The sequence below is a fragment of the Bison bison genome, unplaced genomic scaffold, assembly GCF_000754665.1.
Source record: "Bison bison bison isolate TAMUID 2011002044 unplaced genomic scaffold, Bison_UMD1.0 scf7180017864385, whole genome shotgun sequence".
Classification (NCBI taxonomy): domain Eukaryota; kingdom Metazoa; phylum Chordata; class Mammalia; order Artiodactyla; family Bovidae; genus Bison; species Bison bison.
Genome location: NW_011494957.1, coordinates 3,092,593 through 3,108,668, shown reverse-complemented (window position 1 = coordinate 3,108,668; position 16,076 = coordinate 3,092,593). Strand labels below are relative to the sequence as shown.

At 38.6% G+C, this 16,076-nt stretch overlaps 1 protein-coding gene across 1 annotated transcript; it reads left to right on the top strand.

Moving 5' to 3' along the window:
- NPY1R (neuropeptide Y receptor Y1) lies at nucleotides 1-9,012 on the top strand. Its single transcript, XM_010858337.1, has 4 exons — nucleotides 1-37; nucleotides 1,290-1,488; nucleotides 6,190-7,039; nucleotides 7,147-9,012. Exons 3-4 carry the CDS (start codon nucleotides 6,341-6,343, stop codon nucleotides 7,597-7,599), a joined length of 1,152 nt encoding a protein of 383 aa, XP_010856639.1. The 5' UTR covers nucleotides 1-37; nucleotides 1,290-1,488; nucleotides 6,190-6,340; the 3' UTR covers nucleotides 7,600-9,012.
- The last annotated feature ends 7,064 nt before the right edge of the window (nucleotides 9,013-16,076 follow it).

Genomic DNA, 16,076 nt, shown 5'->3' with positions numbered 1-16,076 from the left:
TTAATAAACGGGCCAAAAGACGGATCCAGCAGACAGGGTAAGTTCCAAGTGTACACTTTTGAAGGGACTGACTTTTGAGAAATCTCTCACTGATGAGGTGAAGGATGAGAGAGGAAGGAAAGGCTTTTGAGTCCCGAAATGAGGAGCTGCGGGCGCCCGGGCAGCCTTCGGTTCGGTCCGGCGCAGGCGGTAGCGAGATGCTCCATACCACCCGCCACACGGGACCGCTGAGGTGTGGGGTGGACGCCGGTGACCCAGGTTCTGTACAGGGTTCGAGTGCCCCTCCTCTGGCCATGGTGAGACTGCGTCCCTCTTCCTTCGCTGTCTTTGGCATCTTTCGCGAGCCTCCGCGGGGCGGCTGCGGTGGGCTTTTGCGAAGGAACACGCCGCTGGGACAGCGGGAGGAGGAGGGCTTGCGAGTCCGCCTCGGCCCTGCGTTCCGCTCGTGTCGGCGGGGAGCCGCCCCGGTCCAGGTGGGCGCCCAGCGCGCTGCCTGGGTGGAGCCCTACCCCCCGGAGCCGGCCTCTCCTGTCTCACGCCGCTCACTAAGAGACACCCTGTTCCCTACTTCCGAGTTTCCAGCATCCAACTCTCGAGGTCCTTTTACACTGGTGGTGGTGGTGGTGGTGGAGCGCCACTGGGTAGGAAATTGTGGATGAACTGGAGATTGGGGTGGCCAAAGTGGTCCATTTGGTGGTCTGGAGTGGTCCAGGTGGACTGGAGACCGGAGAATATTTTAAGGACTGATACCAGGTTGGATCTCTGGGAGGGTAAGATCGCCTGGGAAGGGAATGGCTGCTCACTCCAGTATTCCTGCCTGGAGAATTCAATGGACTGGGGAGCCTGGCGGGCTACAGTCCATGGGGTCGCGAAGAGTCGGATGGGACTGAGCAACTAGCACTTCCACTTTTCCCGTTGGGCCAGAGAGAACTGAGTTTGGGCTCTGCTTGTCTGTTTCCGGCCGTTGTGGATGTTTTCTGCTTTGGCCAGTCTCATCGTTATTGGTAGAGACATCTCCAGACAAATGGATGGCGTGTGTGTGTGTGTGTGTGTGTGTGTGTGTGTGGCGGAGAGGGAGGGGGTGGAAGTGTTAGGAATGAGGACAGTTTGGGGCAGTTCACGTAGTCACACAATATGAAAAAGGTGGGCGCGTAAGCGTGCCGACAGGAATTTTGATTTAACACATCCCATTTGTTCTTTGATAACTCAGGAAAATCTAGGGGAGGGGAAAGTGAGGGGATGTTTTGACATTCCTTTATTTTTTCTTTTTTTCTTTTCTTTTTTTAAAGGGCTTTCAGATTTGCCTTCCCACCAAGATCCCAGGGAAAGCATAACTTGCCAGGTGGCACACGGGCAGGGGAAGCACAGAGCTTGCCTGGCTCTGCCTGAACGCGAAACCCCAGCAACAGTGTTGCTTCCCCGGTGAGAGCAGAAAGCTGTCTGCCGGATTGCGTTGCATACCGATGACCAAAGACCTACTGCTTTTCGGTGAGCGACTACTGCTTTATTAGTCTTTCCTTATTGTTACAAGGCAGGTGTCTGTTGAGCAAGCCCTCCCGGAAGGGGAAAAAAAAAACAAAAACAGAATTATGTAACTCACGTCCATGAACTAGCAATAACTTTGGTTATTAACAAAGTTAATTTGGTAAGTAACAAGGCTGATACTTCTTTTCCAAAAAACTAGGGAGTTGAGCAGGCAGTTTTGAATAAATGATAAAATGTACCTGAAACAGGTTGTGACCAGAGAGCTGTTTTCTCAGGTTGTAACAGCTCTCGGAACAGCAAACCATGAAGGCCAGTACTCTAACTGTAATGGAGAAATATTTCCATTTGGAAGGGGGCTAATTTGCCAACTGGTGATATATGTAGTGTGTGTGTCTGTTTTGTCCCAAGGAGCACGACAGCTCTATTGAGATTTAACAACCATTTGTTTTTATTTTGCCACGTGTCTTTAGGTCCCTATTTCATTTTAGAGGTGTATATTGGAATAATAAATATTAAATCATTTTCTTTTTCAAAGATGATGTATGTAAATTCTCAATATTGTTATTTTTTGACAATTATCATCCTTGAGATTATGTTTAGGTAGGCTGAAAATATACCTTTTATCTCATGCAGAACTGTTTTACCCAAGTGGAATGACATGCACTTAGCAAAGGAGTCTTTTGAATACTCTAAAAAAAATAGTTTTCATTTTCTATGTAGCTAAAGTAACTTCTACGTAATAAGAAAACTGCTATTCCTCAACAGGTATGTGTAGCAAATATAATTTTAAAGGGATATAAATTTCAAATATAAATTCAAAGATAATTTCAAAGACTGAAGTTTCAGTAGATTTAACCTAAATTCATCTGCAAGAAAGCTTTGTTGCCCATAAACTGTAATAATTTAATAAGTGTTTGCATTAAGTCCCATATGTAGTGACTTTTGTCAAAGTCAAAATAAATTTTGACTTAGATATAGATGTAAAATAGATATAAACTGTACTTTTCTTTGTTTTCACTGCAAACATCTTGGTGCCTCCATTACATATTGCCTGGATTAATGCACTAGCCTCTAAATGAACCCACCTACTTCTCTCTCCTATCTTAAGTCCTTGAAAACAATAGCTAGAGTAAGAATTTTAAAACACTATCATAGGACTTCACGTCTTTACCAGAGACTCTCTGGCGAGTCCTCCTCTTGTCTGAGACAAGTCAAAGACTGTCCCTGGAGTCATACTCTGCAGTCTGTTTCTCCTCTGCTTACCCTCCAACTACTGCTCCATAGTCCCTCCCTTATTTGTTTCACTTCTCATCTACTTGCACCAAACACACTCCAGTCTTAAGGATTTTGGCTGTGTTTTCCACATGGGCTGCCTCCCTGAGGCGTCTACATGGCTCCCTCCCCCACTGCGGGGTCTTGGCTCATAGCCCTCTTCTCAAGCAATCAGACACCTTCCAAGCCACCCAGCAGCAATGCTCTTCCGACAATCCCAAGTCCCCTGCCTTGCTTTATTCTTCTCCACTGCACTTACTACCATCTTGTGTACTGTCTCTTTTACGTATTTATTTTTTCATGTCTTTCTCTGTCCATAAGACTAGAAACCCAGTAGGAAGGTCACTGTTGTTTCCACAAAAACCATGTCTGACACAAAATAGTGTCCAATAAATATTTCTTGGATGAGTGAATTCTCTTTCAGAAACAATTCCTTTTTAAATTTTTCATGAAGTGGAACATCCCCCACACCTGACCTAGTAAAATGATTCTTTTAACTAGCATCCATTTTACATGTAAAAGGACTATGATAGTGTAGACAAGGAAGTCACCTTGGAGTCCATATCAGCAAACAAAGAATGCTGGGCCATCAAGCCACCAGCCACTGCAGCTGCCCTGAACTGTGTACCCTGAGGAAATTGACACAGGAAATAACAGGATACTGGCCCTGACAGTATTTCAGTAAGCCCAGACTCTTATATCTTCCCATACATAGAAATGCATTAGATTCATTAACTTCAGGTGTCTTGTTTTCTTTAATTAACAGTAATATTTTGATGTTCCAACTACCTGATTTTTGTTGCAAAAACTCCTATATATGCTGGCTCCTCCCTTACCTCTCTGGAGAAGTCCCTCAGAATGATTTGAGAGGGTGTCTACGGGGCTTGAGTCCTCAGTGTGTCCACCAAATAAAACATAATTCTCAGCTTTTAGGTCATGCATTTTTTCCAGTCAACAATAGAATTCAGCTATTGATGTTAGTATTAAATCACATAAAAGCTTTCCACATCAGCCATTTTTATTCTAAAGCTGATATTTGCAAGGTATTATGAAATACACATAATATCTACCTTCAAGAGATAATATTATAATTGAGAGGAGCCAATTAAGATTCAAGGGACTATATAGTGCTTTGAAAGCTGGGTAGAATTTGGATGGATGATGAGGAGCAGCAGAGGCAAAGATGTAGAAGCTATAATGGGCTGGTGCCCTTGGTGACTGTGAAGGGACTGGCCCTGCTGGGACAGGGCATGTCCTGTGGGGTTGTTAGACCAGGAGTGAGGGACAGGGTGGTGGTGTTCAGGTGTCAGGCCAGCCCAGGAAGCGTAGTGATCGCTGTGTCGCATGCTCCACTGGGTCCCATGTGCTGACAGGAGGCTGTGTGGAGTTAGAGGATTCAGTTTCCTGTCATGCTAGTTCTACCAGTAAAGAAAAAGTCAGATAATTGAGCCGCAATGTTAAATACCTTTCTAGCAACTTGACTCTGAAGTATGATGAGAAATTTTCTTGAATTCCTAAGAGAGTAGCATTGAAGTGTATACACTTCTACTAGCTGTGTAAAACAGCTAGTAGAAGGTTGCTGTATAGCACAGGGAGCTCAGCCTGCTGCTCTGTTACGATCTAGAGGTGTGGATGGGGGCGTGGGAGGGAGGCTCAGGAGGGAGACAATATATGTATAATCACGTTGTTGTACAGCAAAAACCAGCACAAAATTGGAAAGCAATTATCCTCCAGTTAAAAATTATTTTTCCTGAATTCTTAAATTCAAAATGTCCAAATAATTTTTAGAATAGCACTTGCTTCCTCTCAGTTCATTTTCAGACACTGAGAGACACAGATATCCTCTCTCTTTGGTATTCTTGAGAGAAAAGTGTGATTCCAAGGAAGTCTAGGAGTCTTTCCAGGCTGCTGACAGAGGAGAGAGTTTCTATAACATTCACACTTGATATCATTCCACTGCCTTTCCTAGCTCTGCTAATTTCATTCTCATTACATGGTAGCAACCTTTACTTTTATTCTTCAGTTTTATAAGTTGTAGTTTTATAACAGACAACACCTCATATTCTAGAAAGCAAAAGCACTCAAGGAAAGATTCAATAGTGGCACGACTTAAAAAGCAAAAGCATATTTTATTCATGAAATTTCTTATCTCCTTTTCAATGGAAGTAAATCTGCATGATTTTCTTTATTGTTCTCACAGAAGAAAGAAAAGCACTGCAATTCCCTTTCTTAACACAGGCACAATGGCTTGTTAATTAACATAAGAAACCCCATCTCATATATTTACTTAATAATCTAAGGAAAATCAGAGATTTTTTTTTTTAAAGGAGATTTTAAGGTCTACAAGACTGTTGTCTATGATTTGTTTTGTTGGTAAGAAAAGAGTATTCCTATTACAAAATTCTGTGAAAGATCAAAAGTACAACTAAAATTTATATCTCAGCCTTCTATTTGTATACAGTCTAGTGGGGAGGGAAGATATTTACATGAACAAAACCTTAGAAATCCATAGAAAGCTTCTGACATGTTAATTAAGTTGTTGAATCTTTAAGTCAGAAATAACTTCAGAGTTACCCAGTTGAATCCCCTACACACCATGAGAACTTTCCCAGACTTTCTAGTAGCAATTACAAATTATGTGTGGGGAACAGTTTGCAGGCAGTTTGTTCCATCTGATTAAACTCTTGTTCCTCATAAAGATGTGAAATAGTTTTAATATAATCCACTTCCCTTGGTCCTACTTCTAACTTGAGTGAACACAGTATTCTGAACCAGAAACTATGGACCAAATGCTGCCCATTCAGATAGGAGAAGATGTGTGTATGATTCCTAGGAAGTCCTTTCTGGATTAAACATCTCCTGTTCTTTCAGCAGTCCTTCATAGGATAAAGTTTCTTGGTGGTTCACTGAATTGATCATTTTCTTGAGGTACTTGTGCCAAATAGTCCTCTCTGAAGAGCAAGCAGTTCAGTGTATGATGGGGCTATTGCTATCAATACAATTTGATAAATTCTTTTTTAGAATAAGAGAAAGAATTAGGTACAACTTTTTTTGTTTTCCTTTCTTAGTTTCATATCTGTTTCAAATATTCTAACCTGTGCATTGTTTTTTTATATGTTAATATTCCTACAATGTTTAGGAATGTGCTGATGGTCCTTTATGTAAGACTTATAGGCAGGAGATTTATACACACTTTACTAATGCACAGACCACTACATTTTCCTGAAACTCAATACATAAGTACATTCAATTAAAAGTATTAGTAATGTTTTCAAATTGTTTGCACCGTTTCTACTATTTAAAAAAAGATGTATATATAGAATACATTTTGTTTATTTCAGTGTCTTCTCTTTAAATTGTAGTATGAGTGAGAACTTGTTGCGACTGCCCTCAATAAAATTAATAAAACAATTGGTCATTTTCTCTTTACAGATTGTTCAGTTCAAGGGAATGAAGAATTCAGAATAATTTTGATAAACGGATTTTAATATAGAGAATAAAAATAAGTTGAGTCTTTGACCTGCTTTGAAGAAACATACTGTCCATTTGTCTAAAGTCATCTATAACAGCCAAACCAGTCAAAATGAATTCAACATCATTTTCTCAGGTGGAAAATCATTCAATCTATTATAACTTTTCAGAGAAGAATTCCCGGTTTTTGGCTTTTGAAAATGATGATTGTCATCTGCCCTTGGCCATGATATTCACGTTAGCACTTGCTTATGGAGCTGTGATCATTCTTGGGGTCTCTGGAAACCTGGCTTTGATCATCATCATCTTGAAACAAAAAGAGATGAGAAATGTCACCAACATCCTGATTGTGAACCTTTCCTTCTCAGACTTGCTTGTGGCCATCATGTGTCTTCCCTTCACGTTTGTCTACACACTGATGGACCACTGGGTTTTTGGTGAGGCAATGTGCAAGTTGAACCCCTTTGTGCAGTGCGTTTCCATCACTGTGTCCATCTTCTCTCTGGTTCTTATTGCCGTGGAACGGCATCAGCTGATTATCAATCCTCGGGGTTGGAGACCAAATAATAGACATGCATACGTAGGTATTGCTGTCATCTGGGTCCTTGCTGTGGCTTCTTCTCTGCCCTTCCTGATCTATCAAGTATTGACAGATGAGCCATTTCAAAATGTGACCCTTGATGCCTTCAAGGACAAATACGTCTGCTTTGATAAATTTCCATCAGACTCTCACCGGCTGTCTTACACCACTCTCCTCTTGGTGCTACAGTACTTTGGCCCGCTCTGTTTTATATTTATTTGCTACTTCAAGGTAGGAAAACCTTTTCCCCCTACCATTTTCATTTTTACTTTCTTTCCACAGGAGTACTCATTCAGTGAGTGGTTCTATTTGAATTCTTTATTTTTTCCCTCCTGTAGATATATGTACGCTTAAAAAGAAGAAACAGCATGATGGACAAGATGAGAGACAATAAGTACAGGTCCAGTGAAGCCAAAAGAATCAACGTCATGCTGCTGTCCATCGTGGTGGCGTTTGCCGTCTGCTGGCTGCCTCTCACCATCTTCAACACTGTGTTTGACTGGGACCATCAGATCATTGCTACCTGCAACCACAATCTGTTGTTCCTTCTCTGCCACCTCACAGCCATGATCTCCACTTGTGTCAACCCTATATTTTATGGCTTCCTGAACAAAAATTTCCAGAGAGACCTGCAGTTCTTCTTTAGCTTTTGTGATTTCCGGTCTCGGGATGACGACTATGAGACCATCGCCATGTCCACCATGCACACGGATGTTTCTAAGACATCTCTGAAGCAAGCAAGCCCAGTCGCACTTAAAAAGATCCACACTGACGATAATGAAAAAATCTGAACCTGCCATAGCATTTGGTCCCAAATGATTGACGTCTGCTTAAAAACAAGCACAACCTGAATGGACTTTCATTACCTGTTCTCTTACAGAATGGGATTGAAATCATTTAAGGAAGACCAAGATTTTCTTGTGTTGCTTTTTACTGCTTTTGTAGTAGCTGTCATAATTATATCTGGAACAAATTGTGTGGGCTTTAGAATATTTTGGCAATAGCTTTGACCAGACATCTTTGAAGTGTTTTTTTTTGTAAACTTATGCATAGAGTAGAAAGGCTTCTATATTGTATTTATTAGAAAGAAATTTCTTTAATATATTTGTATAAACTGACTTTAGAAGCACTGTATCCGATGTTCTCTCTCCATTGAGCCACCCTGGCTCAGTGAGATTGTTGGTAGATCGGACAGTCCTGCTTAGATGAGATTGTCAATAGATTGGGCAGTCCTGTGCAGTATACACATCCCTTCAGCCTGTTACACGTGACAGCTTGCAAAAGCAGCATTCAAGATGTGAATGCTTAGTCTGAGATCGTTCAGAAGTGACTTGCATTGTTTTTGAAATTTTAAGACAGGATTTATTTTGTTCCTAATTGATTATCACTTCAGATGAAAAAATGCATTTAAAAATACTGAGTGGTGAATATCATGGGGAATTGGATCATCCACAAGAATTAAGTGGAAAACCAGTTCCCTAACCTCAAAACTATTTTGGTTCCTGACAACCAAAGGCTTTCAGAGTATAACAATTAAATTAGTATTGCTGCATAGAGTTGGAATATATTTATTTGAATGAATGATCAAGAGGCTTCCGTTCTTCATGGACTGTTCGGTGTTTGTCAAGCTTTCTGGCATAAATAAATATATGTAGCTTTAAAGCATTTATTTCCAGCTTATAATATATATGACCACAAAGTGTATTTTCTATACATCAGTGCCTACATAGTTACTCATTTTTAATGTTCAATGGCCATATTTCAAAGGGCACCAAGGTGTACAGTGTTGAAAGATTGCCCACCCTGCCTAGGAGGGGTAAATACTAGAAAACTGAGGTCACTTCCTGTAGCTCATGTTAACTTGTGTGAACTGTGTGCCCTGTGGAGTCTTACCAATCATGCACTGTGTACCAAGGCATTTTGTCACGTATATATTGATACTTCATTTCATGTACCCTGTAATCATTACTGTGCCTCAGAATCATTGAAAGGAGAGATATTTTAAAAAATAAGTATATCTTTGATGTATTATACAAAATGTTAAATGTGTCTGATTTTACTAAAATTGTTTCTCTGTTTTCTGAACAGTCTCTCTTGTGTCTCTCTTTAGCTTCACTTTTTTTTTTTCCTTTTTGGTCCTTGTCTTCCCTCCTGTGAAGCATCCTCTACCTGCTTGCCAATAAAGCATTTTATACCTTGTGGTATAGCCCTTGGTGGTCCAGCCTCTCTCCCTGGCTTGCTGAAGCTTAATGAAGACAGCAACTGTTTTATATGACTCTGTGTCCCAGTGTATTTAGCAAAGTGCAAGCAAGTACACAGAAGGTTTTTTAAAAAATTTCTTAAAAATGAATAAATAATGGTCCAAATCTTTCTCATTTATTATTAAATTGACTTTACATGCTCAAATTTTCTTGGACTCCTTCTCCTAAGTTCATTTTTACCACGGAGGTGTTTTCTCTTTTATTATATCATTTTCGTTTCTAAAATAACCAAAATGACACTTTAGAAACTTGCATGATTTGTCTTGTAAGACAAATATCAGTCTTTGCATTGAATGTTAATATAAATTCAAATTATAGTCAAAGAATGAATTTTAGTTAGCTGAAAAAAAATTCTAAAACCATCATTTAATGCATAATGAAAAATATCATCTTTCCTTACCAAAACCTGGAATTTGAAACTAACTGGTGTTTTCTGCTTTGGGGGACAAATGGAAGATTTGTCTTTGTCTACTTAGGTGCTATGGAAACAAATAGCTGCTTGAGAACAGCCTGAATATGCAGGTGCTTTTTTGTCAGCACATTTGCTGAGATGCCATTTCTCGAATCTTCATTCAGCTGTATAGGCTGCTCATTCTTTAACTTTTCATAATGAACCAAATACCAAATTCTTCTCTTTCATCCAAAGATGTCCATGAGCTAGTAGTAAAGTCTAGAATCAACCACAGATCCATTGTGATTCAAGAAGAAATAAACATTCATGTTAAATACAAACCATTGAGTTTTATTAAACTCAAGAACAAAAATCAATCGCTGGTTTAGTACAAGAGCATAATTATAATGTAGCTTACATAAAATAGGAAGAAAATGATAATAGGGTTTCAAGCACTTAGTCTGCTGCTTCTGCTGCTAAGTCGCTTCAGTCGTGTCTGACTCTGTGTGACCCCATAGATGGCAGCCCACTAGGCTCCCCCGTCCCTGGGATTCTCCAGGCAAGAACACTGGAGTGGGTTGCCATTTCCTAAGCAAGTAGTATATCAAATATTTAAGTACCTGTGAGGTTGTATGACTGGTGTGACCACTTCACAGAAGAGGCAACCAAAGCTCAAGTTGAAATATCTGAGCCCCACACACTGAGCAGCAGATGCAGCAGGAACCAGACTAAAGTCTTGCCAGTGCTATCAAACCCGTCAATGTGCTGAACATATGATAGAGTTTTAGGAAGTGACTTCTCTTTCCCTCCTTACAAGTAACATTATTAAGGCATAACAATGACATTCACCTTCTTTCTTATTTCAGTTGCAGAAAGGACTGACATGGAAGAGGGGAGAGAATATGGCCATGGTGATTATTTGTATCCAGAATTTCCTTCTGAGAGAATTCCATTTAAAATAGAACTGGGTTATTCATAGAAAGAAAGTGAAAGTGAAGTCGCTCAGTCGTGTCTGACTCTTTGCGACCCCATGGACTGCAGCCCACCAAGCTCCTCTGCCCATGGGATTTTCCAGGCAAGAGTACTGGAGTGGCTTGCCATTTCCTTCTCCATGGGTTATTCATACCACCTTTATTTCTTTATTGTTGACTGGATATTGTCATTCTCTTCTCTATTCCACAAATTTCCAAGAATATATATGTGCATGCACATTTTACCATACCTTCAAAATTCAATAGCCAAGTAAATATTTATTTTGACAAAGTATTTTTCCATGAACAGTAAAAATGGTAGAAAGAAGTAAATTTAAGCTGGGGTCCCAGGGATAACTGGCCTTGTTCAGTGAGTTTAGAGGTAGTGCTAGACCTTTTTTTTTTACAGCCAGGATTGCTTTTCTCAGCAATCAGAGATTCTCTTGGAATGTAATTTCTCAGTGAAGCATGAATTCTGTCACAGTCTCCCTATTTTCTTCACCTACTTATCCCTGTGGTCCATCAAACAACACATTACACTTAAGAATTGGAGCCCATGAGAATGAGAGCATAGCTTTCTAGGGCAAATGGATAAGATTTCTCAAATTTCATTTAATGATTCCTTTATTAGTATATTTGTGTGTGTGTACATGCAACACATTGTATGGATATGAATATATATATATTAAACATTTCTACAATGGGCTTATTTTCATTGCTATTTTTAAATTTCTAATAAAAATGATCACATACATAGCAGTTATCACAAATCATTCTATAAAGTACCACTAATGCTTTCCTCACATATCTGAAGATAAAACTGAGGCATGGAGATGTTATGTAACTCATCCAATGTTGTTCAGCTGGTAAATGACAGCCAGGATTCTAATCCAGGCAACTTGGCTTCTGACTACGAGCCTTTGACCTACACCAAGAACGTTTCCCACGTGCCAGACTCTGCGTGATTCCCCCACCTCTGCATCCCCTATTTTTCCATTCCTGACCTGTATCTCTAGTCCACACTGACCCTAATCCTAAACAACATCAGGAAGGTAAAAGTTAGATATTTTCAAAGCCATCCTCTGAGAGCTAACACAAATCCCTAATTATGGTGATTCAAGCCCAGGGGCAGAGCTGAGACACAGATCTCCCTCACCCAAGGATTATCAATACAAACCTGCTTTCATGTTCTCTAGGTCTTGCTCTCCTCTGCCCTCCTGATCTATACAACCCCTAGTCTTTCTGGTATCCCAGCTTGAGTCATCTTCTAGGATTATTTTACCAATAAGCAGGTCGAGTTGAAGCCTGACATCATCATATAGGGTCTCATGAGTGGAGTCTTGTTACAAGGACTGTGCCTACATAACTCCTTAATCTTGAATCCTGCCTGGGAGAGAACGTAAAGAGCTGTCAATTAAAATTGTTGACCAAGGGTGAACAGTATTTTATTAAAACTGTTTTTTAAAATTAAATCTTCAGTATTTTATACTTAAGCAGTTTTTCATGGAACTTTACAACTGCTACTTCACTAAGCAGAATTACATCATGAACTGTGACTTTTCACATATTTTTAAAGCAATTATATCTTATTATACTTATTCTTTTGTCAAAAGTAGCCTTGCCTAAAGTTCTGTTTGTTTTAGCATCAGAAATGAAAACTGTGAGGGTCATTTGGATTTCTGGGCAATCTTTCTCTTTATTGTTTATTGAGATATAATTGGCATACTATAAAATTAATTATTTAGAAGTATTTTCCAGTGGTCTTTTGTATATTCACAGAGTTGTGCAATCAATATCACTATATGATTCCAGTTTTTATCACTCCAAAAAGAAACCCTAACTTCTGGTCTCCAGTCTGGCAAGTAATAAGCTTAGAAATTGTCGCCTTGTCCTAAGAAGTAAAAAACTGAACAAACTGAAAACCAGAAATTCTCTTTAGGTCCATAAGAGAAGTGAAGTCACTGAACAGACTACTGGACCCAAACTGAAGAGACAAACAGTTACAGAGAATCACAAGTTACTCGAGGAGAAACTTCTATGGAAGCAGTACTGGGGCAAAAAAAAACTTGAACTCTAATGGAGACTTAGAGTGGACAGGCTTCCCTAGTAGCAGACAGGGCTCAGCTGGAAAAGAATCTGCCTGCAATGTGGAAGACCTGGGTTCAATCCCTGGGTTGGGAAGATCCCCTGGAGAAGGGAACGGCTACCCACTCCAGTATTTTGGCCTGGAGAATTCCATGGACTGTATAGTCCATGGGGTTGCAGAGTCAGACACGACTGAGTGACTTTCACTTTCACTTTCACTTTCGAGTGGACAAGTTTGAGAGTTAAAAACTCCAGTCATATGGGAGGGGAGAGGCACACTGTGTTGTTTACCCTCAGGAGCTTAACTGCACTTTTACGGTGAATATTGGAGAAAAATCCTCTTGTGCTTCTAGCAGGAGGCGAGGAAGAGGAACTTTTTAAAAATATGTCAGAGCATTCTATACTTCATAACAAGGCCTGCTCTTTAGGAGAATTATTTTTTCAGAGCCTAACCTGCTGGATTTTTATCACAGTCTAACTGGCCTGGGGGAAGAGTAACACCCACTTCCAGTTACCTTTCGTCTCCCATAGTAGAGAAGGGATGTACCCAACACCAGCCAAATGTAAGCACCTACCTCTCCTAAGTGGGGCGAGCGACCTAAGGAGAGCTTGTGAAGTTCACAGTTCAGAGACGCACTCAAAGAGTGAGACCTAATCTTAGGACAGTTGAATACATCCCCTCTCCTCACAGTTTACCACTACATCATTAAAGGCTATTTATCAGTTACTTTTACCCATAACATCCAGTTGTTAAGAAAAAATTAAAAGCATACTCGAAATCAAAAAACACAGTTTGAAGAGACAGTGCAAGCAACAGAGTCAGCCTCAGACATGGCAAGAATATTGATATTGTCAGACTGGCATTCAAAGTAACTTATTATGATGAATATGCTAAGGGATCTAATGAATAAAATAGACATCGTGTAAGAACAGATGATCTATGTAAGCAGAGAGGTGGAAATTATAAGAAAGCTTAAAAAAGAATTGCCAGAGATCATTAACACTGTAAGAGAAATGAAGAATATCTTTAAAGGTTTCACTACTAGACTGGACACAGCTGAGGAAAGCATCTCTAAGCTTGAAAGTAAGTCAATAGAAACGTCCAACATTGAAAAGCAAAGAGAAAATAAGATAAAATAAGCAAGCAAACAAACAAAAAAGTCAGAACAGAATATCCAGGAAATGTGGGACAATTACAAAAGGTATAACCTATGTATAATGGGAATATCAAAAACAGAATAAGAGAAAATGTAACAGAAGAAATATTTGGAGCAATAATGAGGGAGAATTTCTTCAAAGTTAATGTCAGACACCAAACCACAGATCTGGGAAACATGAAGAACACCAAGGAGGATAAATGGCAAGAAACACACATACATACAATACTATACCTAAGTATATCATATTCAAATTAAAGTTCTTCCTGCTTTTAATTTGAATATGAGATAGGTCATAGAAAAAATGATATAGGTCATAAACTCAGATCTGTATAAATAAAGGAAGAACAGCAGAGAAGTAAGTGATTATAAAATAAAAGCTTTTGTTTTTCTTATTCTAACAAATAGTAGTCTGTTAAAAATAGTAATAGCAACAATAATAGCAATAATGTATATCTATATAAACATATAAAATCATTTACACAGTTGCAGTTATTATTTTATCTACATATGTAAACATACATGATTGAGTACATAGCAGTATGAGCACATTTATGTATAAGTAAAGTGAGTGACAGCAATGTTACAAGGAAAAAGAGGGAAGAATTATTATTTTGTTATTATTACCACATCAACAAAAGATTTTTAAAAAACCACATAATCATTTCAATAAATACAGGAAAAGTGTTTGATAAAATTCAACAATCATTCATGATAAAAATTCTTACCAAACTGAATATGGAAGGAACATATCTCAACATAATAATAGCCAATGCAATATTAAACAGTGAAAAGCTGAAAGCTTTCTTGCTAAAATCTGGAACAAGACAAGGATACCAACTCTCACTACTTCTATTTAATATAGTACTGAAAGTGCTAGCTGAGCATTCAGACAAGAAAAAGAAATAAAGTTATCCAACTTGGAAGGAAAGAGGTAAAATTGTCATTATATGCTGATGGCATGATATTTTAAAAGACTTCAGGCTTTAGAAAACCCTAAAAACTTCACACAAAACTACTAGAACTGATTAATGAATTCAGCAAAGTAGCAGGATACAAGATTAACATAGAGAAATTGGTTGTATTACTTTATACCAACAATGAAATATCAGAAAGAGAAAGTAAAAAGAAAACTGCTATTATAAAATAGTTGAACTATTTACAAAGTGGATAGTGGTATTTGAGTGTGGACTTGGATAACTTGTAAATGTATATTACAAACTCTAGGGCAATCATTTCGTAAAAGTTTAAAAATGTCGTATAAATAATACGCTAAGAAAAAAGAGAAAATTGAGTCATACAGAATGCTAAATTAAATCCAGAAATGGCAGTAAAAGAGTGGAAGAATAAAATAAAGAATGAGAGAAACAAGTAGAAAACAGTAAAAAGTATAGTGGAAATTAACTATATCAATAATCACTTTAAATGTCCGTGGTCTAAATATACCCATTAAAAAACAGAGATTGTGAGAATGGATCAAAAAAGAAAGCAAGGTCCAATTATATGTTGTCCACAAGAGACTGATTTTAAACAGAAAGATAATTTAGGTTAAAAGTAAGAGAATGGTAACAAAAAACAAATGGGTTAAGGACTTGAATAGACATTTCTCTAAAGAGAAAATACCAACTAAAAAAAATTAGCAATAAACACCTGAAAAGATGCTTAATATTACTAATAATTAGGAAAATACAAACCAAACCTACAATAAATACCTCTAATATCATTAGGATGGGTACTATAAAATAATAATGATAATAAAGTGTTGGCAAACAGGTAAAGAAATTGGAGCCCTATGTACTTGTAGTGGGAATATAAATAGCTGCTGTGGAAGAGTGTGCTGGTTCCTAAACTAATTAGAAATAGAACTACTATATGATCCAGTATCCCATTAGTGGGTATATACTCAAAATAATTGAAAACAGGATCTAAAAAAATTTGTGCTCTTATGTTCATAGCATAATTACTCACAATAGCTAAATTATGGAAGTAATGCAAGTGTCCATTGACAGATGAATAGATAAGCAAAATGTGCTATATACATATGTTTGTGTGAAAGACTAGGGATCTCTTCAAGAAAATCAGAGATACCAAAGGAATATTTCATGCAAAAATGGGCTCGATAAAGGACAGAAATGGTGTGGACCTAACAGAAGCAGAAGATATTAAGAAGAGATGGCAAGAATACACAGAAGAACTGTACAAAAAAGATCTTCACGACCCAGATAATCACGATGGTGTGATCACTGACTTAGAGCCAGACATCCTGGAATGTGAAGTCAAGTGGGCCTTAGAAAGCATCACTATGAACAAAGCTAGTGGAGGTGATGGAATTCCAGTTGAGCTATTCAAATCCTGAAAGATGAGGCTGTGAAAGTGCTGCACTCAATGGGCCAGCAAATTTGG